This window comes from Meles meles, chromosome 21 (genome assembly GCF_922984935.1).
Source record: "Meles meles chromosome 21, mMelMel3.1 paternal haplotype, whole genome shotgun sequence".
Classification (NCBI taxonomy): Eukaryota; Metazoa; Chordata; class Mammalia; order Carnivora; family Mustelidae; genus Meles; species Meles meles.
The window spans coordinates 26,509,606-26,535,679 of record NC_060086.1 but is presented as its reverse complement, the minus strand read 5'-3'; the positions used below and the strand labels follow the sequence as shown (position 1 = coordinate 26,535,679).

At 36.3% G+C, this 26,074-nt stretch overlaps 1 protein-coding gene across 2 annotated transcripts in view; it reads right to left on the bottom strand.

Moving 5' to 3' along the window:
- Window positions 1-26,074, bottom strand: part of RBBP6 (RB binding protein 6, ubiquitin ligase) — a 31,908-nt gene that overhangs the window by 2,316 nt on the left and 3,518 nt on the right. The window contains exons 2-17 of one of the 2 annotated variants that reach the window (XM_045992750.1): window positions 23,103-23,202; window positions 20,565-20,601; window positions 15,962-16,006; window positions 13,792-13,880; window positions 13,589-13,685; window positions 13,052-13,191; window positions 10,259-10,431; window positions 8,708-8,811; window positions 8,254-8,591; window positions 7,065-7,161; window positions 6,879-6,957; window positions 6,731-6,785; window positions 5,094-5,162; window positions 3,033-3,395; window positions 2,641-2,742; window positions 25-1,785 (exon numbers count right to left, since the gene is read on the bottom strand). In XM_045992750.1, the coding sequence (XP_045848706.1) occupies window positions 25-1,785; window positions 2,641-2,742; window positions 3,033-3,395; window positions 5,094-5,162; window positions 6,731-6,785; window positions 6,879-6,957; window positions 7,065-7,161; window positions 8,254-8,591; window positions 8,708-8,811; window positions 10,259-10,431; window positions 13,052-13,191; window positions 13,589-13,685; window positions 13,792-13,880; window positions 15,962-16,006; window positions 20,565-20,601; window positions 23,103-23,202 (3,649 nt within the window). The remainder of the gene's footprint in view (window positions 1-24; window positions 1,786-2,640; window positions 2,743-3,032; window positions 3,396-5,093; window positions 5,163-6,730; window positions 6,786-6,878; window positions 6,958-7,064; window positions 7,162-8,253; window positions 8,592-8,707; window positions 8,812-10,258; window positions 10,432-13,051; window positions 13,192-13,588; window positions 13,686-13,791; window positions 13,881-15,961; window positions 16,007-20,564; window positions 20,602-23,102; window positions 23,203-26,074) is intronic. The other variant, XM_045992751.1, reaches the window with a different exon arrangement.

The following is a 26,074-nucleotide window of genomic DNA, read 5'->3' as shown; positions in this document are numbered from 1 at the left end:
ACCCAACCACCCATAATCAGTTACCTGGTATAATCCACAAGCGTTGAGCTTGATCCCTCGGCTCCAGCTACTTTTCGTCTGACCTTTCCTTTGACTTTTTCTTGTTTAACTTTGCTAGATGTTGATTCCAATTTTTCAGAGGGTTCTTTTGTATTAGATACATTTTCTGTACTTCCAATTTTCTTACCAGTTTCTCTGTTGAGCTTGATTTTTTTGGCTGGGGCAGTTGATGATGAAATTTTGTCTTTCTCAGGGGTCCTATCCATCTTTTCAATATCAGGTTCCATTTTACGCTTTGGTGACGGTTTCACTATTTCAGTTACTTCTAGTTTAGAGATTTTCGTTGAAGAGGATTCAAAATCTTTATCTGTACCCTTTTCTTCAGTTTTTCTTTTTCTTTTTTCTCCCTTGCTGTCAGGTGGCTTACTTTTTTCACTAGGCTTCTTGGTCTTTTCTTCCTTATTAGTGAGCTTTTCTGATTTGACATCTTTGGAGTAATCCTTCTTTACTTTTTCCTCTTTGACTGGTTTTGTCTCTTGGTGTTCTTTTGCCGACTTAGAGTGAGCTTTCCTGGGGGTACCAATGATCTTTTCATCTTTTTGGGAGGAAGATGATGATTTAGCATTGTCAGTCTTTGGAGTCTCCTCTTTGGCTTTTTTAAGTGGAGGTTCAGATCGAGGAGATTTTTCACGCTCTCCGTCTAGTTTTTCTTGAGGTCCCTTAGCAGGTTTTGCAATGTTTTCCTTTTTTGACACAGTAGAACCATCATTTTTTCGTTTGGTCTTATCACCTTTTGCTTTTGGTTTGTCTTTCTCCCTCTTGTCTTTTTCAGACACCGATTTAAAAGTGATAGATTCGGCATCCATTGGTTCATCTCTAACAGGTGTAGCATCATCTCGACTTGGGAGAACAAACAATGAGTCTGTTTTATTTTCTTCACCACTTGTAGGTTCTCTCGATTTTCTAGAAGTTTCTAATAACTCAGGGTTTAGAAAGCCTTCGCTTTCCTCCCCCTTTCTTCTTTTCCTATGTTTCTTATGTTTGTTTCCTTTACCATCTCCTGGAGCATTTTCACTCTCTTTCTCTTTTGACTTTGTGTTGTCCTTCTGATTGTGACTGTCTCTTGTTGAAAGCTTTTCTGGATAGTTGCCACCTAAATTTCGACTTCTATGACTTTGTCCACCAGCATAATCTTCCCTGCGGCCTCTTGTGAAGGGAGAATTCCTGATATTAAGAGGCAAAAACCTCTCTGGAGAAAAGTTCTCTCTATTTGCTGATGGTCTAGGCTGTGCTCCAGTAGCATAACCTATTTTATAATACTTTTCATACCACTCTCTATATTTTCTCTCCCATTCTCGGTAACGCTCTTTTTCAAATGGGTCTCTAAAGTCAACACTCCTCCCATAATAAGCTTTCATGTCATAAGGTGGCGGAACTTCTCTGTATCTATTAAAATATTCACGTTCGGTTTCCCCTTGAGGCACATTACGTTTATTGGGAGATTGTCCCCTAAATGCTTGAGGAGATCTTGACCGTGAATGATATCGTCTATATGGGGGTGACCTTGACCTAGATCGATGATATCCATGAGATCTAGACCGTGAACGGTAATTTCGGCTCTTGCCTCTGCCTCTTCTGGGGTATGGAGGTGATCGTGAATAGGAACGAGAGTGTGAGCGGCTAAATGATCGAGAATAAGAACGTGAACGTGTTGAACCAGATCTTGACTTAGAGTAAGTATATGAACTTCTTGAGTATGATGAACCACTATAGGGAGATTTAGACCTAAAAACAAAAACAAAACAATAGTTGATAGTTGAGAAATATATACAAAATAAAATACAGACTCAGATTCTAGCATGCTATCCTCACGGTTCCATCTTTCTTTATATCAAATTTCATCTTAGATGATTAAAGAGGCACAGTGACCTCTACTGGAATGGAATAAAGTACACAAAGATCAGAGCAATCACTTGTTACAAAACAAAAGTGAAATCTTGACAATTAGAGAGTGAAGCGCATTAATGTACCGTGAGTTATATGAGCCAATTAACTTAACATTAAACGAAATGCCAATTAAGTTTAAATTTTACTTCCTATCTGATTATTTAAGTAGGAGTACTTTCTTTGTCCTATGTTGGCCAGTAGTCTAGCTTTGAAAGGAACCACATTTTAAATGTAAGCTTAAAAAATAAAGTCTTTTAAAAACAAACTTCCAGGGAATTTTTATAATTCAGTTTTTCTATTGGTAAATCAATTTGTATTCTACCACTACTTCATTAATTACACAGGTTAATGTTCCAGCAAGAAGCTGTCGCCTCAGGTAAAAGGGTCCTCGGAAATATCCTTCGGCTATTTCTCTCTTTCCTTCCACAAACATTTCCCAATTATTTCATGCTACAAATAACTTTGAGGGACAAGGGTGATTTAATCCCCGTAACTGCTAGTTCTACACAATAGAATTTACATTGAGACATTTTAATAAACAGATATTGGGAAATAAGCTACATGTCCATTTCTAAAAACCTAGACCGAATCAGAAAAATTCCGTAAGTGCAATGTTATTTATATCCATAGCTAATCCCTGGATATTCAAAGTCCCATTTGTAATTCTGTTGTGAAGGCTTGCAAAACACTAACCTGGAAAATGAGCGCCTACGCTCCTTTTGAATCTTTTTGTATTCCATCAATTCCTTAGCAAAATCATTTGTAAACTCATCTAGCTTGGACTTTTTCTTTTCCCTAGTAAAATAAAGTTAAAGAGTGAAAGTTAACAAAAACCATTTAAGAAAACTAACAAGACAAATGTAATTAGATCATGAATGAAATGAATGAAATTGCCATTAGTTTTCCACTTTAAAACTATAAATAACTAAGAATCCCTGAGGAAGTTGCTTGTATGGCTTTGGTTTAATTTGTAGGTGATTTTTCTTGTACTAACTGGAAACACTAGAAAATGTTTCCAAAGATACCTGGTTTAATGTTACATCAGAAAATGAAAGTGCATGAGAATTTCAAATTAAAACACTCACTCTTCTTTTAGCCGTCGTTGCTCTCTATAGAATTCTTCCCTGGACAACGGGGGTGCTTGTGTTGTTGGGATGGTATTTGAGTGAGCTGTCTGCACTCCTGACGATACCCAAGTTGTCGATAAATTGGCCGGAGCTGGAGGAAAGCCTGGAGGAGGGACACTATAGCCAGCAGGTGGCGGCTGGCCGGGAGGAAACTGAGGAGAGAACTGTGGAGGAGGCACACCTGGAGGGAGAGGAAGTGTATGGGGTGGGGGCGGGTACAGAGGAGGGGGTGGCACAGGCACAAAAACTGGAGTTGCTGGTAGCGACGGGCCTTGAGTTCTCTGTGATCTTTCGCTGTGGTGTCGTCCGCGGTTTATACTTCTGGAGAAACAAATTCCAAGATATTATTCCTTCAAACGAAAATCACCTGAGAAAGACAAGTAAGCCTGTCTTTTCTGTCCATAATTATCTTCAAACTTACAAATGATGGGACAGGAACAACTATTCAAAATAAGCATAGGAACTTATTTATATGAAAACATAATTAAGGTCACTTGGGGACCCAGATGATACAAGTTTACAGGGCCGTCTCCCTATGGAGACACTACATTTAGAAGTTCTCTTTTATGAAGTTCAGATTCATTATCACTCCACAATGATCTTTTGTGACTTCCTAATCTGTCATTTCAAGGAACTGACAAGGTTAATGCCTCTCTGACCTAGACCATTCCAGAATGCCTTTCAGACCAAAACTTTCAATGAAGAAAAACCACTTCCTATAATCCTTTGAGACAGGAAGTGTGGAAAGGATCCTTCTAAGTAGTACTTCAAAAATACCTTTGATATTTATGATTTCATATTTCACCTGACATTATATATACCATGAACATTTCTCAATGTCACTAAAATGTCTTTAGAAACACAGTTTTAAATGGTTTCATGGTTTTTTTGTTTTGTTTTGGATTTAAAGCACTTTCCATTAACTGGTTACATTTTTTAAAAACCGGAGGTAGAGCTGACACGCTAGGTTTCTTTAGTTCCAGGTGTGCAACACAGCGATTCAGTAAGTCTGTACCTTATGTGAGGCTAACAGTGTAACCTACTATCTGTCACCATAACCCACCATCACTATACCATTGATTATACTCCCTATGCTCTACCTTTCATCTTTAAGAAAATAAGTATGACTCATGACATTTGTAATTAACAACTAGAAATCTCCATGTTTTATTTCTAAGGGTTGGGCGAAAGTAACAGTGCTAGCCAAAGTTTCTGAATTGTCCCTCATTGAGGAAATAGTGGCTTCTTTAAAAGGTGGGCTTCTTTCCGTCAAGTTAAAGGTTTTTTAAAATTATAAATAACAGCAGCAGCAGGGGTTTAGATTTTAAGCCTCTTTTCAGAGTCTGAATTAGTAAATATTATCTTCTATTAACAAATGATCTAGTAACAAAGTTATTACTTAGCAATTCTCAACAGAGCACTAGAAGATACCCTTAATATATTCTTGTTATAGAGTTAATTTAGAGGCCCTTTACCCTGGTGGCGAGTGTGACCTAGATATTAAGACCAAGGGCTTACTTCCGCAGAATAACATTGCTTTTGTCTGTCTTGGGAAAGAGCCCTGAACAATCTCTTTGTCTCTTCTTTTAGAAAAGAGAAGGTGGGAGAAGATTCACACAATGGAGTCTAGAAGAGAAATAAATTCAAGTCTTCTTCACGCTTGGGAGGTTAACTAGTTAACTTTCATCTTAAATTAAACTGGCACCTTAAATATTGTCTGGGCCTTAATGACTCCCTTCGACCCTCAAAAGAGTAAATGTAAGCTAATACTCTGCTGTGTGCTGGGAGAAAATAGTCAATGGGAAGGAGTATTAAAGATGTAGCCTAAAACCATCATTTAAAAGACTAAATATAATCTGTTCTTCTCTAGGCCTCAAGGGCAACTCCTGAGGACTTACGTGAGATAAGCACAGACCAAATGACCTCCCTCCCCTGCCACTGCTGTGCTTTAATTTCTTTGAGTCATATTTTTCAGCGGGTCATCAGATTACAGTTTTTCAAGATGTTTAACAAGCCTACCTGTAGCAGCTTCTCTCCCCCCTTCTAATTTGCTGCGGTGGAGAAACCAGATATCCAAGCTTATTGGAACTGTGTGGAAAGATAAAATGGGCTTGAGTATAACACATGATCTCTCAATGTGTAGACTTTAAGACACATATTTTAACTATTTTAGAAACTTTCTCCTCTCCCTGATCCTCATTCTGAAATCTGTTCCAGATAGAGGAGATATGGGCAAGTATGACATCTACTTAAACTATTTTTTTCATTAACTAACTATTGTGATAATAATTAAACCTCAACGTACAGTATTTTTCATAATATGGTATTCCATTTAGCATTCTACAAGTGACTGTGAACTTGCTACAGAAGAGAAATAGAGCCCTTTTATCTGCTGGGCACTGCACAACTGAGGAGTAAAACTGCATGGCCCAAGGTCATGTAGCTGTTAAGTGCAGGGGCTGGGATTCCAACCCAAGCCTACCTGTCTCCAAATCCTGTATTCCTTCTACTGACACAATCTGCTAAGTCCCTCACTTAGCATACTTTTGAAAATGAAAAATCTAACTTACCTTTCAAACAAATAGATCTAAGTTTTAGATTATAAGCCAGTTTACATATAAATATATCAGTCTGTTTATATAGATTATAGAAACAGAAATGATTATATACATAAAGACCATTCATAAGTAAATACACTAATTTTTAATGCCACAGACCATCATCAAATACAAAGATCAAAATTCTACAGATTTTAATATGCAATAAAATTTCACAAACACAGACCATTCAAAATGAGAAATTCTGTGTTTGGTAGCCTTAGTATGTGTTTACTCAAATCAAATTTCAAAAATCCATATTAAGGTTAAGAAAAAGTTTAATCTATTAGCACAAGTGATTTACTATTTAAAATATGCTTTCAAAAGAAATACTTTCTTTTTCCTTTTCTCTCTTTTTTTTTTAAAGATTTTATTTATTTGACAGAGAGAGATCACAAGTAGACAGAGAGGCAGGCAGAGAGAGAGAGAGGGAAGCAGGCTTGCTGCCGAGCAGAGAGCCCGATGCAGGACTCGATCCCAGGACCCTGAGATCATGACCTGAGCCGAAGGCAGCGGCTTAACCCACTGAGCCACCCAGGCGCCCCCAAAAGAAATACTTTCAATTACTTCTTATCATTCATTAACTGAGATTCTGTCAAGATCACCATTTGGTAAGACATGAAAGTAACAAGAATTGGTAAGATTTTATATTTTACCATTTTAAGAGGAGAATTACTCATTCTTTTAGAAAATAGTTTACCTAATCTTGAATTTATGACACTTTACATAAAAACTATGTTAATATGGCACACAAAAGAGGAGTTTTTTGTTTTTTTTTAAATCTATTTATTTGACAGAGAGAGATCACAAGTAGACAGAGAGGCAGGCAGAGAGAGAGAGAGGGAAGCAGGCTCGCCACCGAGCAGAGAGCCCGATGCGGGACTCAGTCCCAGGACCCTGAGATCATGACCTGAGCCAAAGGCAGCGGCTCAACCCACTGAGCCACCCAGGCGCCCAAAAGAGGAGTTTATAATAAAAAATATTATCAACATGCTAGATTCTAATTCCCAACACCTAGTTCAAAAGCAATCATCTGGAGATTTTTAAACATATACTTACTGTTCCCAACCTGGTCGACCACCACCTGGACGGGCAGTATTTATTCTTACTGGACCTTGGAAACAAAAACAATAGGTAAATATGAAACCGCATGTTAAGTTACAACTGTTTTGAAAGAAAAAAATGTTCAAACCAGAATTTTACTTACCAGTTGTGGGGATCAACTGTCCATGCAATAATGACTGTCCAAGCAAAGATGGGGTTCCAAGTACAGGCACCTGGTAACCCTGCAGGAAAAAAACATGAATAAAATGAAACAGTTAAAGACCCAACAACAGACCCAGAACAACAACAGTAAGACAAATCTCCAAATTTAAAAGCCAACCAAACCTACCTTTTCCTCCATAAGAGCAGTAATTGCAATTGAAGAGGCCCCCTTTGAGTGCTCGGGTGCAAGGGCTGCAGCGGGCAGTATTTTACTATCAGAGTCCCTAGAAAATAATGTAGTTTGCAATATATTAAGAAGTCATCAGAAATGGAGGATTATGAGTAAAAAAATTACATATTATTACTAAGTCTGTTTGCCCACCACCTACATTAAGGTGAGTTAAATCAAAGTTGATGAGAACTTTTGAGGAAAGTGAGAGGACTGGACCTTTACAGAGTTCCTCGAACACACAGTGGTAAGTAAAAAAAAGGAAATCTCCATAAGCAGTCCCATCTATGATAGCTATGATAGAAACCAGTTCGGTTGTAAGAATAACAAAAGCTTAAAAAACAAAAAACAAACAAACAAAAAACCCCAGAAAGTCAAAGTGTGGGACCTAAAGAAGACAGGATTAAGAGTAAATTCTATTTCCAGCTCCACTAGTGAATCAAAGGGGTGATCTTAGAAAAGCCAATGAACCCTGAGACTCATTCCCACTGTTAGTCACAGAAAATCAGTGAGAAGTCTTCCACGTACATGTAAAGGACCCAGTCCTCAAGATTTTTACTTCAGGAGGTCTGTACAGACCCCTGGCATCTATTTTTTTTTTTTTTTTTAAAAGGTGGTTGCTTCTTTAAGAATTTATAAGCCATTGGACTACATGGTCAAAGGTCCTTTTTGTGTCTGAAATGGTAGGATTTAAGTGAGTTTTCATTGGTCTTCTACCTAATTTTGCTCCAAAACAATTCTACCGCCACCAATGTTTTATCCCCTCTACCGATCCAAACTGTGCTTAGTTCTGCTCAAATCGACTCTTTCTAATACCACCATTATGACCACAAGTGAAATCTCTTTATGATTTGACATTTAATAAGGGTTGTTAGCAACTTGTACAGTCCTTCACCTTGGGATGCTTAATCATTTACCGAGTGAATCTCTTTCATTTGCCTGTTCCTCCAATAAGAGTAGGTCATCTGTTACAAGGAAACCTTTAGAAGAGGGTTACTTTTTTGAGTCCCCCACCTTACTGAGCATGGTGATTCACAAGGACGACACATACTGCAGGCCACTACAAGTGCTAGAGCAACATACAATAAAAAAACTGTACTACTGATCTCACTTGTTTCTGAATCATGAGAGCTGCACACAGACTTACCGGAAAGGTCCATCTGATTTTTCTGAGTGGACTGATATGGACACTGTTGCAGTTATATCAGGTACAGGAGCTGGGGCAGAAGATGAATTTCCAGGCACAGGAGGGGCCAAGGAAGATGGGTTAGAAGTTAATGAAGACATAGAAGGAGCTGGGTGAGTTGATGAAGATGTCACTGGAATCATAAGAGGATCCTGTTGTCTTGATATTGGAGATCTCATCAGAGGTTGTAGGTTCCGCTGGATGAGTGGTCTCGGAGATGGTCCTGGGGGTGGTGGTGGAGGTAACTGTTTTCGTAGTCTTTTCGTATAACCAGTTTCATTCTTGAAGTTATTAACCGCCTATAGATACCAAACAGAAAAATGCAGGAAAATGTAAGGCTGTATTTACTCAAGTACAGTTTAAACAATCAAAAATTCTTAAAAATTTTTCAGAAAAGGGATATGAAAATAGTTACCTGTCTTAAGAATTTATTGGCAATTAAAGCATCAGGAGAGACATCATTCTGATGGCAGGTTGGACATGTATGATCATCTGATTCCAAGAGTGCTGTTCTTATACCTATGTCAAATATTTTAAGTATTAATAAAAGCAGAGTACAAACTCAGTGTTTAGAGAATGAATTACGAAGACCACTTATAGCTAATCGGTTACATTTCTGTTTCCAAGTACATATCACTAATAATTTCTGAGATTAAGAAACTTAGAAGTAAAACCTCTTGCCTAATAGCACTCCTTTTCTCTAACTTCTACCTTAAAAACAGAAGTCATGAATATAATTTCAACAAACATTTAAAGTGAGAAAAAAAAGCACTCATTCCTTAATACTATTCTCTTTGTTTAGCCAGTAGTTGGAATACTATAGGGGAAAATAACAGAAATAAGGTATGGTCTAGAAAGAGAAAAACTTTACATGGCTAAGAGGCTTTTTAAAAAGCCTCACGAGGAAAGTACAGGATAAAAACCAGAAGTGTTATACAGGCAAGGAGGTCAGCGACACCTCCAGCACAATACACATAAATAATGCTAAATTACAGATTCACTGACTATGCTTTAGTGTAGTAAAAAAATCCAGTAATAAGTGGTTTGTTAATCTAAGACACACCCTGAAACAAATTGTAAGTGACCTCTTCTTTACCTTGGTCTTCACTAAAGAGGACCCCACATAAAGATTTTTGTTCCAAAGCTATGTTTAGAAATGAAAAAGGCCAGAGGAGAGCACGCCACAGAGAAGCAGTGAAATTTTCAGAGGATGCCATTTTCATCTGGGTTAAGAAGGGGCAAATTTAGAGTAAGTGGCCGAAAAAAACCCAAATGCTAATATAAATGATCAGAAAAAAAAAGTCAGGGACGCCTGGGGTGGCTCAGTCGGTTAAGCCACTGCCTTCGGCCCAGGTCATGATCCCAGGGTCCTGGGATCGAGTCCTGCATCAGGCTCCTTGCTCAGCGGGGAGCCTGCTTCTCTCTCTGCCTCTGCCTGCCTCTCTGCCTGCTTGTGCTCTCTCTCTCTGACAAATAAATAAATAAAATCTTTAAAAAGAAAAAAAAAGTCACAAGTCACCACATGGCAAATGCAGGTGAGATCTCAATCACACTTAGGAATTTTAGAATAAGAAATAAGCTATTTTTCACAATCCTCCAGGAAAGGGATTTAAGTACCATTTAAAAGTACTTTCAGAATATCTAAGGCCCAAAAAGCATTCAAAATTTTGCATACCATTTAAAATGTACAGGCAACAAAAATCCTACATTTCATAAAACCCCAGTACAGTTACCCTGATGAAGGTACAAGAGGTGGTCCATTCTAATAATTAATAGGACAAAGAGATTGTTGTTTAAAAAAAATGCAGCAACAAAAATGGTTCTTGCTATTAAATGCTTACTTATGAACTGACCAATTACTGACATTTCCTACTTCATTATTAAAACCTATAATGTTGCTTAGAGCCTCTCCAAGTAAATACACATATTATAAGATCTATGTCTTTGAAAGTTCAACGTTTCTTACATTCATCGCAATAACTGTTTCCACAGCAGGGAATGACAACAGCATCAGTCATAATATCTTTGCAGATGAGACACAACAATTCATCTGGGATAGGATCATCTTCTTCTGAAGAAGAAGATGGCTCCTCTGGTAAGAAAGGTGGTTTTTCTTTCTTCCCAATTGCATATGCTTCTCTGTAAAAGAAGGTTTCTCTGTTTTAACACTGTTAAGAAGGCAAAGTATTTCCAAGATATGAACATGTTCTACTATACCATAATGGGAACTTATAATTCAGTTCGATGCTACATTTGTTTACACAAGTATAATACCTTCCAAAATAACGGAGTATTATGAACATCCTCCCTCTAAACAGCAAAAAGACATAAAACAAAGTCCTAAACAAGTATAACAAAAAGAAACAAACACTATAAAGCTGGCTAACAGAATCTTTAAGAATCCACAACTCTAGAACGGAGGACTGGAAAATAAAGGGACATATTCGGTGCCACAGAATGATGTTTAAGTGGCAGAGACAGGATTTGAACTTAGACACGACAACACCCTAACCACAATGTTCTCTGTCCTACCACGTTACTTGAAAAACAAACAAACGAAATTTCCCCTCCACGGTCCAACAGTACCCAGAACATGTGACGGTATTAGAGCGAATGCCATACCACAGGAAATAGAAATTGGTGCTGACATTACACAATTAAGGGGGATACCTCAAGGGAAACAGGACGCTACCAACCATACCAGTATCTAGAAGTAGACTACAAAACCAGTGATCTACTTATAATCAGCATTTTAAAAGAGAGACTTATCTATTTATAGCCAACTAAGAAATATTAATGACTTAAGTGATCAAAGTATGTGTTACAAAAACATAAAGTAACACTTCAATCATTTGGGGTCCATTTTTTGGTAGAAGTGCATTCTGCAGAAATGTTGTATATTTAATATATCAAAAAGAAAAAAAACAATACATTATTCTCAAACTTGTCACTATTTCGAACACCCCCATCTTCTCTGTAATCAGGCATATTTATAAAACACAGGAATGCCTACATAAATTCTTTCTACCTCATTTAGGAACAGAGTGTGTCAGTCTCAATGCTGGAAATGAAAGAATCTCAGCTGTACGGAGTAGGGTACCTTAGGTATGTTATTTGTGTTGCAGTTGCTCCATAGACATCACCACGATTCCAGAAATAAGTATCAATTTGCTTATGCCCCATTGTTCCCAATTTGTGAAAGAGGAGTCTCCCACTGCCCAAAAGAGAGAAAAGAAAGAAAAAAAAAAAAAAGAGGAGAACAGAGGATAGAAAAAGAAACAGAAGAAGAGTCTGAGTTGCTTATCAGTGGTGTTAGTGGAGAGGGTGAAAGCTTCATTTAAAATATTTGGGCTCCCATTTTCCCCAGTATCTGCTGTGTGTTTGGCACAAATGGGCTTTTGTATTCCAGCATTCAAAAAGCAATGAAGTTAATTATTAGTTAGGGTTCACAAGGGTGGTGTTATTCCAACACAAATTTCTATTTAAATACTTTTACTTGTATATATATTAAGATGAAGCAGTCTGCTCTTCAACTGTGTCTGTAAAAATCATCCATTTCAACCTAAGTTGTTTGGAAATATGTATGAAATGTCTGAATTAGAAACAGAATAACAACAGACTGCTCTAAGATGAACCACAAAACACAGGATGGTGACGGAGAAAAAATAGATGGGGGTGAAACTGAGAAAGTGAACAGGGTTGGGAGTTTAGGAGAACATTCATTCCTATCCGTGAACTAAAACGAGGCACGTATTACTGAAGCGCATACTTGAAACCACTCTGTCTGCTCCATACCATTTCCACAGCATGGCCATCTTTCTCCCATCACCCTCACCTGCTCACTACACTGCATTTCAACAGGACGGCATGAAGCTGAAGAAAACTGTTCTGCATTTTCCCTGTATCACTACGAATATTGCCAGCTGTTCTCTAAATTGACGTTTCTCAAGATATGTCCTGAGGACATGCTCACTTCATAACCCACTAGAGGAGTGGTTAGAGAATGCAATCCAAAGGAACAATTAATACCGTGTTCTGTATTACATGATTTCTCAGCTGCCCAGGGCAGCCAAAAATGTACTTATCAGTAAGAGCAGGTAAACTGAGAAGTTATCTAGTTGAACCACACCACTAGGTTTCCACATCTACCCATTTCATTAAAATTGACACATAAAGTAAAATCTGAAAACCCACTCAAAATAAGCATGAAGCTGTAGCATATAGCACTGTAGCTCTTCTAGTGGCTTATAAAATAAACCGTATTTTAAAATCTTTACACTCCCATGGTTTGTTCAAACTTGTTCAAGAGGACTGTTTTTTATTTATTCTTGACACTTATATTTGCCTTGACACCTTGTAGAACGTTTATGCTTAATTAAGCCTTTTGCTTCTCAAAAGGATTAAGGTATTTGTCTTCTTCACTTAAAAAATGTAGGTAGCATATAGATTATGTGGGAGTATGTATGTGAATGAGGAAGAAAGCAGGGTATGACAGAAAAAGAAAAAAATCAGAAGACTACAAGGGAAGTGGCACTCAGTGATAACAAAAAACCCCAAATCCATTTTAAATTTGCATTTAATGGAGCAGACTGCAGCCTTTCATTCTTCACGCAGAAATGCAACACATGAAGACTAACAGTATTGCTATACAATGCTCACAAGTAATCCAAATAGCCACATTACGAGCCCAAGACTACACAGAGTACTGGCGCCTGGCCGGACAGCGGCCTCACAGATCGCACCTAACTCGCATACTTACGCATCTATAGTTGGTATTGCGTATTTTCCAGTATTGGTAAGCATTGCACCTTTCATGTTAGGATCTTTCACCTCCATCATAAAACTTCTGGGAATACCAGTGCTCTTTTTAATCCTAGGACCAGATTCAAAGTTTTTATCCTATTTGGAGGGGAAAGGAGAAAGGAGGAAGAAAGCAAGCAGTTACATTTATTTAATATTAACTAACATGCAGTACTCATTAACTGCTTCTGTTATTTGTAGTGCTTTACACAAATGACCTCATTTAATCTTCACAATAGCCACGTGAGGGAAATACTGCTAGGAGCATCTCGGTCATCCAGAGAAGAAACGACAGGCCTGAAGCCTCAAGTAGCTTGCCCAGGCTCTTGCCCAGCTATTAAGCGGCAGAGCCAGGGTCTGAAGCCTGGCAGTTTAGCTCCAGAGCCTGTGCTCATTTGCCATTGTAATAGAGAAGGCAGTATTCACAAGAAAAATACAATGGCTAAGAAATAATTAAGAAAAATAAGGTGTACCAGGGTTTCTACTTTGGACTTACCCCATTTGTTGGGCAATTCTTAATATAATGGCCAGGTTTACCACAACGAAAACAGGTATAAGATGGAGGTGGTGGACCTAGAGGTTTCTTCATGTAACTGAAAGGGAAAAAAAATTACATGTACACAAAAATTTGAAAAAATGCTTGATTGGGGGGGAACCCACCCCAAAATACCTATTAATATGAAGCATTTATGGACTTACTTGATTGGGTCGTATTCATGGCCAGATTGCGACATCATTGCTTTAATTTTATCTTCTTCAGAAGCATTGGCTTCAGCCAGATTGGCAGTCTGTTTAACAGGTAATTATTTGACACACACATTAGAAACACATTTAAGACCACACAGCCAAAGACAACACCACTCATCCTGTAAAGAGCAGTATCTAATCTTGCATAAAACCTAAAAACTATTTACATGTATAACCTAGAAGCGGCACCGGGAGTTCCTTAGGTCATTACATGACGTTTGGGTGTCTGCAGCGCTGAGGAAGGTCGTTCTGGGGGCACTCAAACCTTAGACCCTGTTTGTACCTTACATTAAGATTTGCATATGACTCCTCTAAGAGTTAAAAACAGATTACGGAAACACTTGATATTTTAAATCTTAATAATTCAAGTGTCACAATACAAAGACTTAATAATTACAACTTGGAGGTAGGGTTGTGGGTAGAACAACTGAACATATTATGCAGCTGTTATTAAGCCAGAAGGCTCTTTAAGTAGTAGCAACAGTTTCAAATTAAGTGCAATGCACATGCAACTGAGCACTCGAAATTTTAAATCCAACTCTCCAAAGTTTTATGAACTTCATTATACACAGAAGAGTCTAGATATAAGCAGGGTCTAAGAGAGTGAGTCCTAGTAACTTTAATCTTCAAGCATCTAGCACTCACATCAGCCATTCGTTGGGTTTTATCTTTACATTCATCCACAAAACAAGCAACCAGTTTTAACATTTTATTTTAATTTTATATACAAAGAATGCTTAACATTAACAGAGCTTAGAACAACAGCAACATTTACAGAAAACTGGATTACAGATGTTGAACAACTAATTTGTTTGAACCCAAACATTAATTTACAAATAGTTAAAAAAAAAAAAAAAATCCCCCAAACCTCCAAAATTCCCCAACTGCTTCCCACAAAGAAACAATGGTAGGAACAGACCAAAACTCAAATATGGTCCTTACAGCACATAAGAATTAAAACCATGAACTATAAACTGCTTAAGAGGTTAACTCTATGCTACACCACTTTGCTTTTAGAAATTGTGAGAGAGGATGGGTTTCAGCCCACTTTGTGTCTCAGAATCATCAATTTTAATGTTTAGTTTTCCCGGAACAAGAGCTTAAAAGCTTATTTGTTACTAGGACATTTTGGGGGGATACATTCTAGGGGAAAAGGACACAACCTCTAACAAAGCCAAGGATAAGATAGGGACAGCACTAATGGAAAATCCATCCAACTCATTAGGTTAATCTTTGTTACTTAAGTTTGGTTTTACATTTCTGACAGTAGGGAAAAAAGATTTTTGGAAAACTGGAAGACTTCCTTCTTGGTCCTAAAAAATCTGTCTATTCTGTAATATATGTCTTCTTCCTTTTTTTTTTTTTAAAGGCATGATTTGCAAGCTACATCTATTATTTTAAAAAGTAATCCATCACTAGTGCTTTCCCAAACAAAAGTACACATTGTTGAGCAGAAAATGCAAGCAATTTTATCGCAAAACACGGCATATACAATTATTTCAGGAGGTAACAATTTGCCCCTCTGCCAAACATACACATTGGTATATTCCTGCAAACAGCTTTATACATTTACACAATTCATGTAGTCTGTGTTCAAACAAATTAGGTTGTTTAAAACTTTTTCTAATGCAGACAGACTACAAGTCTATAGCATAAAGAAACAATTGTAACACATTTAAAATGTTGACCTTCATGGGATCAATTCAAATATTCAAGAAATAACTGTGCAATTGTCCATGTAAAGGAAAGCTTCTATTTTGGCTGCTTAAAGAAAGTCCACATAATTTACAGCCAAAACCAGGAAATTCCTCCAGAACTTTGTTAGTTTCCAATGTATAATTAAACAAAATGTATGAGGGAAAAAAAAAAAAGTAAGGGTAGCTTCATGTGTTTCTTCGGTCTTGAAGATGAACAAACACTCCAACATTATGGTGAGGCTGCCAAAATACTCCCCCTATCTTCTCAAAACAGCAACTACTCTTTACAGGATAGTAATAATGTGTACAATGTTTTCACAAAATACATCCTCCCCCAACCCCTTGTCAAACAACTGTTCCACATTAAAAAAGAATACGATGTTAGAAAAAGATTTATATTTTCAAGAATATATATATATATATACCTTTGTAAGCTGGGCCAGAGAAATAGACGCAGAAGAGTCATCAATCTGTTCACAAAAAATTAAACACACATTCAAGTTCCACACTGAAAACATCTGAAAGTGATCATTTAGTCCCTACTGCCACTTAATGTTCAAATACTGGGCATTTTCTTAGAAGTTTTCTAAAGAATGTTATTATTTCCAGTTTTAAAGCTGAAACTGTAGCTTACCCCGCTTTACCCTTCTCTATGTATTTCACACACAGTAAAAGGCTAAAGTTGAGGGGTACTCAATTACAAAGAATAAAAGAAGAACAGGGTAAAGAAAAATGTATCACAGAAAATGTGTTCAGAGCAGTGACTAAATATTAAAAAAGAGTCCCATGTCTATCAATGGTCTCTAAATCAGATAATGCTCAAGACAATGTACACTAGATGAGAGAAGAATAAGAAATCTAACTTTTCTGGAATGCCATTATAGAACACTGTAAAAACCAGAAGCTCTTTAAAGGCTCAGATAATTGTTTAATAAAACAGCTCCCACATAATTGCTACTTTTTTCTCTATTTCTGAGCATGTACTGTTCATTCTGAGTAAATTTGTTTATTCTCCCATAAGAAAGAGTAAGAATGGCTTCTTGCCAAAGAAACCACAGCTTTATCAAGGAAAGGTGTTAAGCCAAAAAAAGGGAAACCAAAGGTAGCCTGTGACAAAGGCAAACAGGGCTCTCATAAAAAGATGGAATTTAATGTGTGAAGAAAGTTAATCAAACGGAGTAAGCATTATAAGCTGAAGGATATAAGGATTTTAAAAATGTATTTTCAAATGGGATATTAAAAATTTTTTTCACTTATTTGCTCCCTGAAGTGATTTTAGTATCACTTTTTTTATGAAAGTGTTTATGTGTGTGTGTACATGTGTACACGTGTACACACACACACAAACACATTTAGCATATAACTCTAAAGATACTATTTCTCTGTGAGTGTGCCAAAATGAAAACATTATTAGCTTCCTATGTAGTAATCGGGTTGCTTATTCAACAGGTTATAAATTTCTCATGCATTTTGGTCAGAACTCTTGTTTAAAATGGAAAGGATGTAACGGGATGTCTGGATCAGAGAAAAACAACAACAAAGTGAGTCTCTGTGAAGTATTTTTCAAATATTCCAGAAAGCTAAGAGTATTAAAATAAAAGCAGCATGACTGAGAGCCCCAAATAGAAATGTTACAAGTTTCAATGAATTAAGTTCTTAGCACAATGCCCACCACAGTAGGAGTTCAATAAATAAAAGTAATGTTGGCTAAATTTAAAATATATCTTATAAATATCTTAGAGTTTTAAGAGTTAGTTTAATGGCTATTACTACTGGGATGCTTATTTAAACAAAAGGTTCTTAGCTCCCCACTGAGGGGCGGCAGAGTTCATAATGCACTAACTCCACATTCCTAATACACAACCATATAATCCACCACCGTGTTCTTATTCTCATCTAGCTTTTAAGTGCTCTTTCGTTACAGAACTAATCTCAAAGGGAAACTTAAAGAGAAAAAAAAAATACACAAATAATCTGTTTTTATCGAGAATAAATTCTGATCATCTGTTTTGAAGAGGGTTACATTTTATATCAGCTAGGAATTATTTGAATCTAAGTAACAAGAACGGAACAAATTACTGTCAAGCATCATCTATGTTTCTAACCAAAGAAACAAATTAATACCTTTCAAAATAAATCCATTACTATCTAGAATATTAATACTGATCACTTCTTAAAAAAAAAAAAGCAACCATATTAACTTTATTATAGCTGGAACTAAAATACTAACACTTTTTGTTCTTCCCATTCCTAAAACATAGCTGTCTTTTGGTTCTTACGCTGGGCTTTCTTGCCGTGTTAGTTTTCTGCCAACTTGTTTTAGTATCCTATAAAGTGGTTTCAGATACTCAATGGCATCTCATCACTTTTTTTCCCCAACTATCACTCTAGCACCTTAAATACCTTAAAATCCACGAGGAAGTAAAATTTACTAGAAATTGAGAAAGGAATCCAATCATTTCCTGAATACAGCAAGGTACTAGAAATTAAGAGAAAATTGCTGACAAGAAATGGTTTAAGCATGACCAGAAATTTACGTGTCCTAAGCATCAATAAATATTAACTAATGATTTAAAAAAATGCACCATGTTAAAAAAACAAACAAACCTGGTCTTAAAAAAAACTGATCAGTGCATACCGTGGACATCATTAAAATTAACCCACTTCCCCACATCTAATTTATGGCCTTGCTTCTGGGAGAAAGAATCTGAAATTTTTTTATGCCGCCCATACTTGCTTGAAATTAAAGGCTCCAACAAAATGCAATTCTGATATTTAATAAGCAGGAAGAACATCCAGCTTTGCAGCACCAACGTGGAAGGATGACTAAATAAAACAAAGCTAAGGAATATGGATAGAAACAGCCATCCTTGATCGCAATTGGCTTAGGTTACCAAAAATGTACACACATTTACTTTTGTTAACTAGAATTAGAAACCTCGTTTGGTGGCTCTATCTTGGCTTTTGTGAATGTGTACAGTAACAGGTGATTTGTAAAATGGGCATTAATTATGCTTCATGAATATATTCTCATCCTAAATGCCAGCAAATCTACCCCAAGCAAATAAATGATGGGGATATTAAATTACCTAGTGTCTCCATTTCAGACATTCTACCTAAAAATTAAAGCCACTTTTAAAGTATCCCAAAAAAAAAGGAAAAAAAAAAAGAAAAAAAAAGAAACCTAAATAAGCATAAAATAAACTGCTTCTTGTAAGTGTAATACAGACATGCCAGGGAACACACAAGGCTAAAAGAATGTTAACTTTATTTATGAACATGTGATTTGTGTTTATACACATGCTAATAAACAAAAAGGAAATAACTGTTTTCAAGAAATAAAACTTCATCTGAATTAATTTAAATACTATATAAAAGTACTTTATACAAAATGTGTTACATTAACTACTACAGTCACCAGGATAGTCACTCTAATTTGTGCTAGCATTTGGATACATAAAATCAGTTTTAAACCAATCACCAGCAAAACAGAAACTTGGACAGTTTTTTACAGCATTATGCTTTAAAAACCAAAAAACCAAACCAAAACAACAACAACAACAACAAAAAAAAAAACCAAAAAAAAAAAAAAAAACCACAAAAAACAAAAAACAAAAAAAAAAACAAACCAAAAACCAAAAAACCAAAAAAAACCCCAAAAAACAACAAAACCCAAAAAACCCCATATACCCCGGGGATGGGGCGGGAACCCCAAAACACTAAGTTTTGATCTTTGAATCACCATATTTAGTTCCATGAGAACTAAAGGCCATATACTTTAGAGAACAAGTCCAAAATTAAGATATTCTATATTATCATGTTTAAGATGCAATGATCCAAGGTTAGTGAAATGCCTGATACACAATTAAAGATCAGTACTATTTAAAAAGGATAAAGTGAAACAGCAAGCAATACCCTTGAATTCTAAATCAAGATTTCAGACATCTTGTATTGTGTACAGATCAAGCCTCAGCAGTAAAACGTTTCGAGAACCATCAAGTTTACAGAACCCAATTACTACAGCCCTATGCTCTGAAACAAATCTGTCACCCCACAACTTAGGAACACTGTTGCCTTTTACTTAAAACCTCCAAGTCAACAGGGTGTCATATTTAAGCTATGATCATAAAAATTAAGATGTTATCCCGGTTAAGGGGAGTTACCTCTGATGAGCTACAGCTTTCAATTAGCTTACAATTAATGCAGCATTTAATATCTTTATGAGAAAGAGGGAAATATTTCAATTTGGAGAACTAAGCAGGCTGGAAGTGGAAGACCTTGTAGTAAAATTTAAAAACAAAGTACTCAATTGTATAAATCATCAAGGAGACATTTACAAACTCATGGGGGCCCAATGTCAGGTCTTACTTTATAGTGGAGATATAAACAAAGAATAAAAGCTTGAGATTGCCAAACAAGACAAAACTAAGTAATATAGCTGCATCAACTCTGGAAAGCTCTTTTCTGTATGTGTCTGAACTTGGAGAAAGCATCAAACTTTAACATTAGCTTTGCATATTGCTAATGCATTTTTTAAAAGCCATCCATCAGGCAGGAAAAAAAAACTAACAAAAACTAAGTGATACAACGTGAAAAATGGCAAAATATACACTCCAAACATTTTTTTTTATTGCAAGAAACAAAAAGCACACAACAGCCTGTACATACATACAAAATACTAACTATAGACAGACAGATGTAGAACATGTTATCATGTTCATTAGTGTAAAACCTACACGAGCTAAAAAGAATCATACATTAACTGTACAACACAGTGTCATACAGGGAGGATGCTATCATATTTAATATGTAACAGTGTTTTTGGGGGGCACAAATTACCCATTTCTACAAAGTGTGCAAATTATGCCACATATATCCATATTCAACTGAGCTGTCATCAAAATACATTTTATTTACAATATGTACTATGATCAGTTGGATATTAAGTTCTAAAAGATTTACTTCACTGCTACATTATAAAGGTAAAAGTAATGTGTAGAAAAAGTGTGAGATTGTGTTTTTACATACTGCTTTTGAAGTTCCCATCACTGGTTCAGTTCGACTTCTAAAAAATAAACAAAAATGAAAATAATATTAATTATGAGCAGTTATTTATGGATTTTTGTGCTAAAACAACTTAATATATATATCTCATCACATATCTTTATGAACACAAATTTCTTTGGTACAAAGATTTAAAAACAACCAATTTCCTAATATGTATACTACTTTGATAAATCTTTACCACCGCTAAATAGTTTAAGACCTATTTGTGGCAAATAAAATAAAAGTCTATACTAAGAAATTCTAGAATAGGTGTAACCTGCCATTTACAACAGATGTTTTCTCACAGGTAGTATGAAGGTCTTTTGTTAAGAAACATTGTAGCTGTTTCTTAACAGACTGAGCAACCAAGTTACATTAATCCTCCCCCTTTCTTAAGATTTTTATTTATTTATTTGACAGAGAGAGACACAATGAGAGAGAGAACACAAGCAGGGGGAGTGGGAAAGGGAGAAGCAGGCTCCCTGCAGAGCAGGGAGCCCGATGTTGGGCTTGAGCCCAGGACCCGGGGATCATGACCAGAGCTGAAGGCAGCCACTTAAGGAATAAGCCACCCAGGAGCCCCTCCCTGGTTTTTAATAGGTAACAAATAAAATTTTCATGTATCAGCTCTTCTTTTTTTTTTTTAAAGATTTTATTTTGACAGAGAAAGATCACAAGTAGGCAGAGAGGCAGGCAGAGAGAGAGGGGGAAGCATGCTCCCTGCTAAGCAGAGAGCCCCATGCGGGGCTTGATTCCAGGACCCCGGGATCATGACCCCAGACGAAGGCAGAGGCTTTAACCCACTGAGCCACCCAGGCGCCCCATCAGCTCTTCTTAAATGAAGACCACTCACTGCGAGCATTTATAATGGGCACCCCTGAGAAATTGCTGTGCTCCAAAAACTAAATTTCAAACCCAGAAAGACAGGTTGATACTAACTTTAACTTCTTATAAGTCTCAAAACAATGACTGAAGTTTAAATAAGAACTAACTTCAAGAAATACGCAATAGTCTGACAGTTTATTAGTTCAAAGAATGAGCTTGATGGTTGTGAGGAACTGAACAAATTGATTTTTTAAAGTACATACAAATAAAGCCTGAGAAGAAATTCTTTTAAAAGTTCTTACAGGAAAAGGGACAGGGGTTGAGTTGTTAAATACAGTACTTAAATGCTTAATTGAAATTTATGCTATCCTGACTACAGAGAAATGTTAGTATGCATCTGAAAGGAGTTTCTAAGTTTACATGCGATTTGCAAGTCCTGGGATAAAAGTGAAGCATTCATTTTCTAATATTTGCTCAATAAACTCAGAGGCATTTTATGAGGCAAACAGATTACAAAGGAAATCTCACACATAGTCAACACACAATTTTAAGAGGCAACTTATTTTCCCATGTACTTCAAATAATTCTCTCCCTAAAAGTTTCTTAGTATCAAAAAACAAAAACCAAAAAACTCAATGTTTACTGTTTTTAAAAAGCATTTAAAGTGTAATTTCACACTAAATACTAGGAATTACTTCCTCATTTCTTACAATTACACAAAGTTAAAAGCACATAATTCATTTGGTTTTTGTAAGAAAAAGAAAGTATGCAAGTTTTTAAGCTGTTGTTATACGGAAGATATTACACAAAACGATCCCCAAGTGCTAGGACATGGAATATAACTTCATAGCAAACCAATGACTAAGTTTAGAAAGAACACTTGCCCATATGAAGTAAAGCTCCAAGAAATGACTATTTTACCTCAATTCCAAGAACACATTCCATTTCCTATGGCTGGCAAATTCCAGAATTTTTCACTGGTCAAAAGCAGAATTTGCCAAAATTTCAATTAAGGCTACCTAACTTCTAAGTGGAAATCACTACTCTTTTCACATTATTATAATTCTAACACCTTTAAAATTGCAAGGAGGCAGGGAACATTAAAAGATATGTTTTAATCCTGTGTCTTTTGTGAATTCCTTAAGCTCTAGACTGGTGCTAAAATACTGCTGTGTTCTTACTCCAATAATGGAGCTCTACCATGGGCCAGGCACTGTTTAACTCTTCCAACTCTCTTCTTGAGTTAAATACTCATATCCCTATATTATTTTGAGAAATCTATTTTGAGGCTTTAGATAACTTACCCAAAGTCACAACTGGTGTAAAGCAGCTACTGGAGTCAAACCTAAGCCTGATTCCATAAATCCTGTAAAATCTACAGCTTCCCAACAAAAGCCCCTTATTGAGAAACAAATGTTAGCATTACTGAACACTCTGGATGCCGTCAAAATATTTAGAGCAAGGCTTTTAATATACTTATATAGCAAAAACTTCTTCCTGACAGCTCGTACTACTAACTACAGATTAAGTTAACCGGGGGAAGAAACTAGGAAGAAACAAACCCATCCCCACAGTTTCAATGATTAAGAAGATATACTTATTAAGGTAATGACTTCTATTCTAAAATACTTCTTTCTCACAAGATAAAAAGTCTATTCTGAGGACTTAAATACATGAGATCTGAGAAATACTTACATAACATACGTCTTGCTTGTAGATTTAACTCCTCCAATAGGAATTCTTCTAACAATTACAGATGAATTCTTAGGAATTAGAGCATTATCATCAGTATATTCTGTAAAAAAGATAGAGAGTTGAATTTCTATTTGGCGATTTGGAGAAGTCAGTCCTCAAGAATTAGAAAACTTCAGCCAAACATAAATTTTATGGAAAATGAACTTAAATTTAAAAGAACATTAATCACTACATGTTCCTTGCATCTGAATTACTGATACTGTCAGAACAAATACAGAGACTCTCTTCAAAGGACACCAAACACTGTCAGCAGGTTCTCGTCTCCAGCGCTCCTACTTTTGTGGAACCCCAAATCTCAGTAACACTGTTATTCTTTAGTTTATTTAACTAGTAATGCTAATCATCTAAACTATGAGAAAATGGTGTTATTTAATTATTTAACAATTATTAAGTTGTTATTTAAAATGTCTCTCCTAGCCCCTCAACCTGAGTTATTACTAAAAATGACAGACTAAAGAAATTAAGACATGTTCTGAATAAAGAGTTTCATAAAAATAATTAGTAGTGGGATGCAACTGTGGATAGAATATTGATTTAAGGCCTTTCTAAGGAACACTTGAGACTTAAAGAATGAAAAGCTAGAAAGATATGCAAAAAAGCTGGACAAAAAGTGTTTCAGATAGAAAGAAAAGCATGTGGAAAAAAATAAAGTCCAGAACAGCTGGATGATAATGAAAGGGAAGAATGATGAATAGAAAAGTACAGATCACAAATGGATTTATATTTTGTTTATAAGTACAAGAAGTCACTGAAGATTTTCAACAAAAATGATGAGAATTTGATTTACATTAATAACGAACAAACAAGATAACTTTGGTGTCTATGTGGACAATGAACCCACAGGGGAACAAGAGTTGAAAGAGGATGACCAATAAGGAGGCTGCTGCAAAGGACCAGTAAGAAATGATGATCTGTGCTGGTGTGTGACAGATGAAGAAAGGGAGAGAATCAGAATGTTTTGAGGTAGCAGTGATAAGGCTATCAATGGATTAAAGGAGGGGAGGGAGATGAAGGAAAAAGAGCAGTCAGTCCTAAGAAACTGGGTTCCTGGCTTAAGCCAACTGAAAGAACAGTGATGTCACTGAGAACAAAAGAGGGAGGATGAATGGATCCTATTTTTCTACTCTTTAAACTCCCTATTACTTGCAATACTTCTGGAAGAATCAAATTAAGAGAACGTGGACCAATTAACTTTAACTATTAAAAAGCTTTCCTGAGGAAGGAATCTGTAAAATTACTAAAAAGAACAGGGAGATAGATATGAGAATGTAACCATCTCTCCTAATCACACAATCAAGTATCAGGGTTCACTCTTCTAAGATTACGGAGTTTACTTGCTTCAGTTAAGTTACTCAGCACCAAGTGGCTGACTACCTCTGTTCTTCCAATTATTTCAATTTATCACACAATGTATTTTAATATACTCTATTAATTTTAATCATAACATTATTAGTTACTTCCTGTTACAAACTAAATTGTTCAAAAATGGGTTCTTATCAGTATATTTCAAGTAGCAAGACTGTATCTCACAGGCATCCAATCAGAGCAATTCAATTTCCTAGACCTGTTAAAGAGACTATCATCATTACCTTGATACTTCATGACAGTTCCAAATTTCAATCAAGATCTGAGTAAGAAAAACTGAAAGATGGGAGATGTTCAAAAAATAAATTCTAAAACAAAACTTGGTGTCAAACATTTGACAAGGACTTTCTGAATATAAAACAACTCTTAAAAGCATTCAGGGTAGCTTTCCAAGACAACTTATTAATTTGATCAGCACAGTACTGTGTCAGACTAAAAGTCACGTGCCCCAACACCAGATGCTCTGATTGACCCTTTTTTTTTTTTTTTTTTAAGATTTTATTTATTTATTTGACAGAGATCACAAGTAGGCAGAGAGGCAGGCGGGGGTGGGGGGAGCAGGCTCCCTGCTGAGCAGAGAGCCCAATGCCAGGGCTCCATCCCAGGACCCTGGGGCTCAATCCCAGGACCCTGGGATCATGACCTGAGCTGAAGGCAGAGGCTTTAACCCACTGAGCCACCCAGGTGTCCCGCTGATTGACCTTTTAAGTACCCGAATTACACTGGTTACTTCCTACTCTTAAACTACTTTACTAAGTAGGCTGTTAACTTCAAAAGACCCTTTCCAGGCGCCAGTGTGATTTCTGATCCAAAAATATAAAGACCATGGATTCCGGAATGAAAAACAAGATGAATGTGATAGATGGAAAAAGAGAAGACTCTTCAAAAATACTTCATTCTCAAAAAAAAAAAACAAAAAAAAACTTCATTCTCAGCTTTCAAATCTTTCACACTTAAGTTCAGAATGAAGGTTTGTTTTGTTGTTGTTGTTGTGGGTTTTTTTTTGTGTGTGTTTGTTTGTTTTGGAGGTGGGAGAGAAGGTGAAAGGTAGGGAAACAAGTTTATATGGGAAATCTGTATTAAAAAATATAGGAAGATCATTCGGGATTTGTTTTGAAAGGAGTAAGATTCTTAAATATAAAACATAAAATTCTGACCCATGCATTTTGAGGTAATCAAGATTTAAGGGGCCTAAACACGGACAGATTCCCCAAACTCTAAGGAATGTATTTACAGACATGTGATATACTAGGTAATCTAAACATTAATTCGAACAAATTAAGTGATCCAGTTCAGCATCCTTCTCCTAGGCAATCGCTTAAGTATGAGGCTGTATTTTGTCCTCTCTAATTCACTGGATGGTGCTAAAACCCAGCCCACTCTTACTCAGCTGCCTGTGACACTGGATGCTATTTCCTGTAAAACTCATTAAGTGACTGTCCTCTGCACGTCTATGTATTTTCTCCTCCCTTAATTTGAGGAGTGCTCAAAATGCACATTCTCTCCCCAGAAACTCCTTCTCTTAATCTAACATCAAAGCTTTCTTC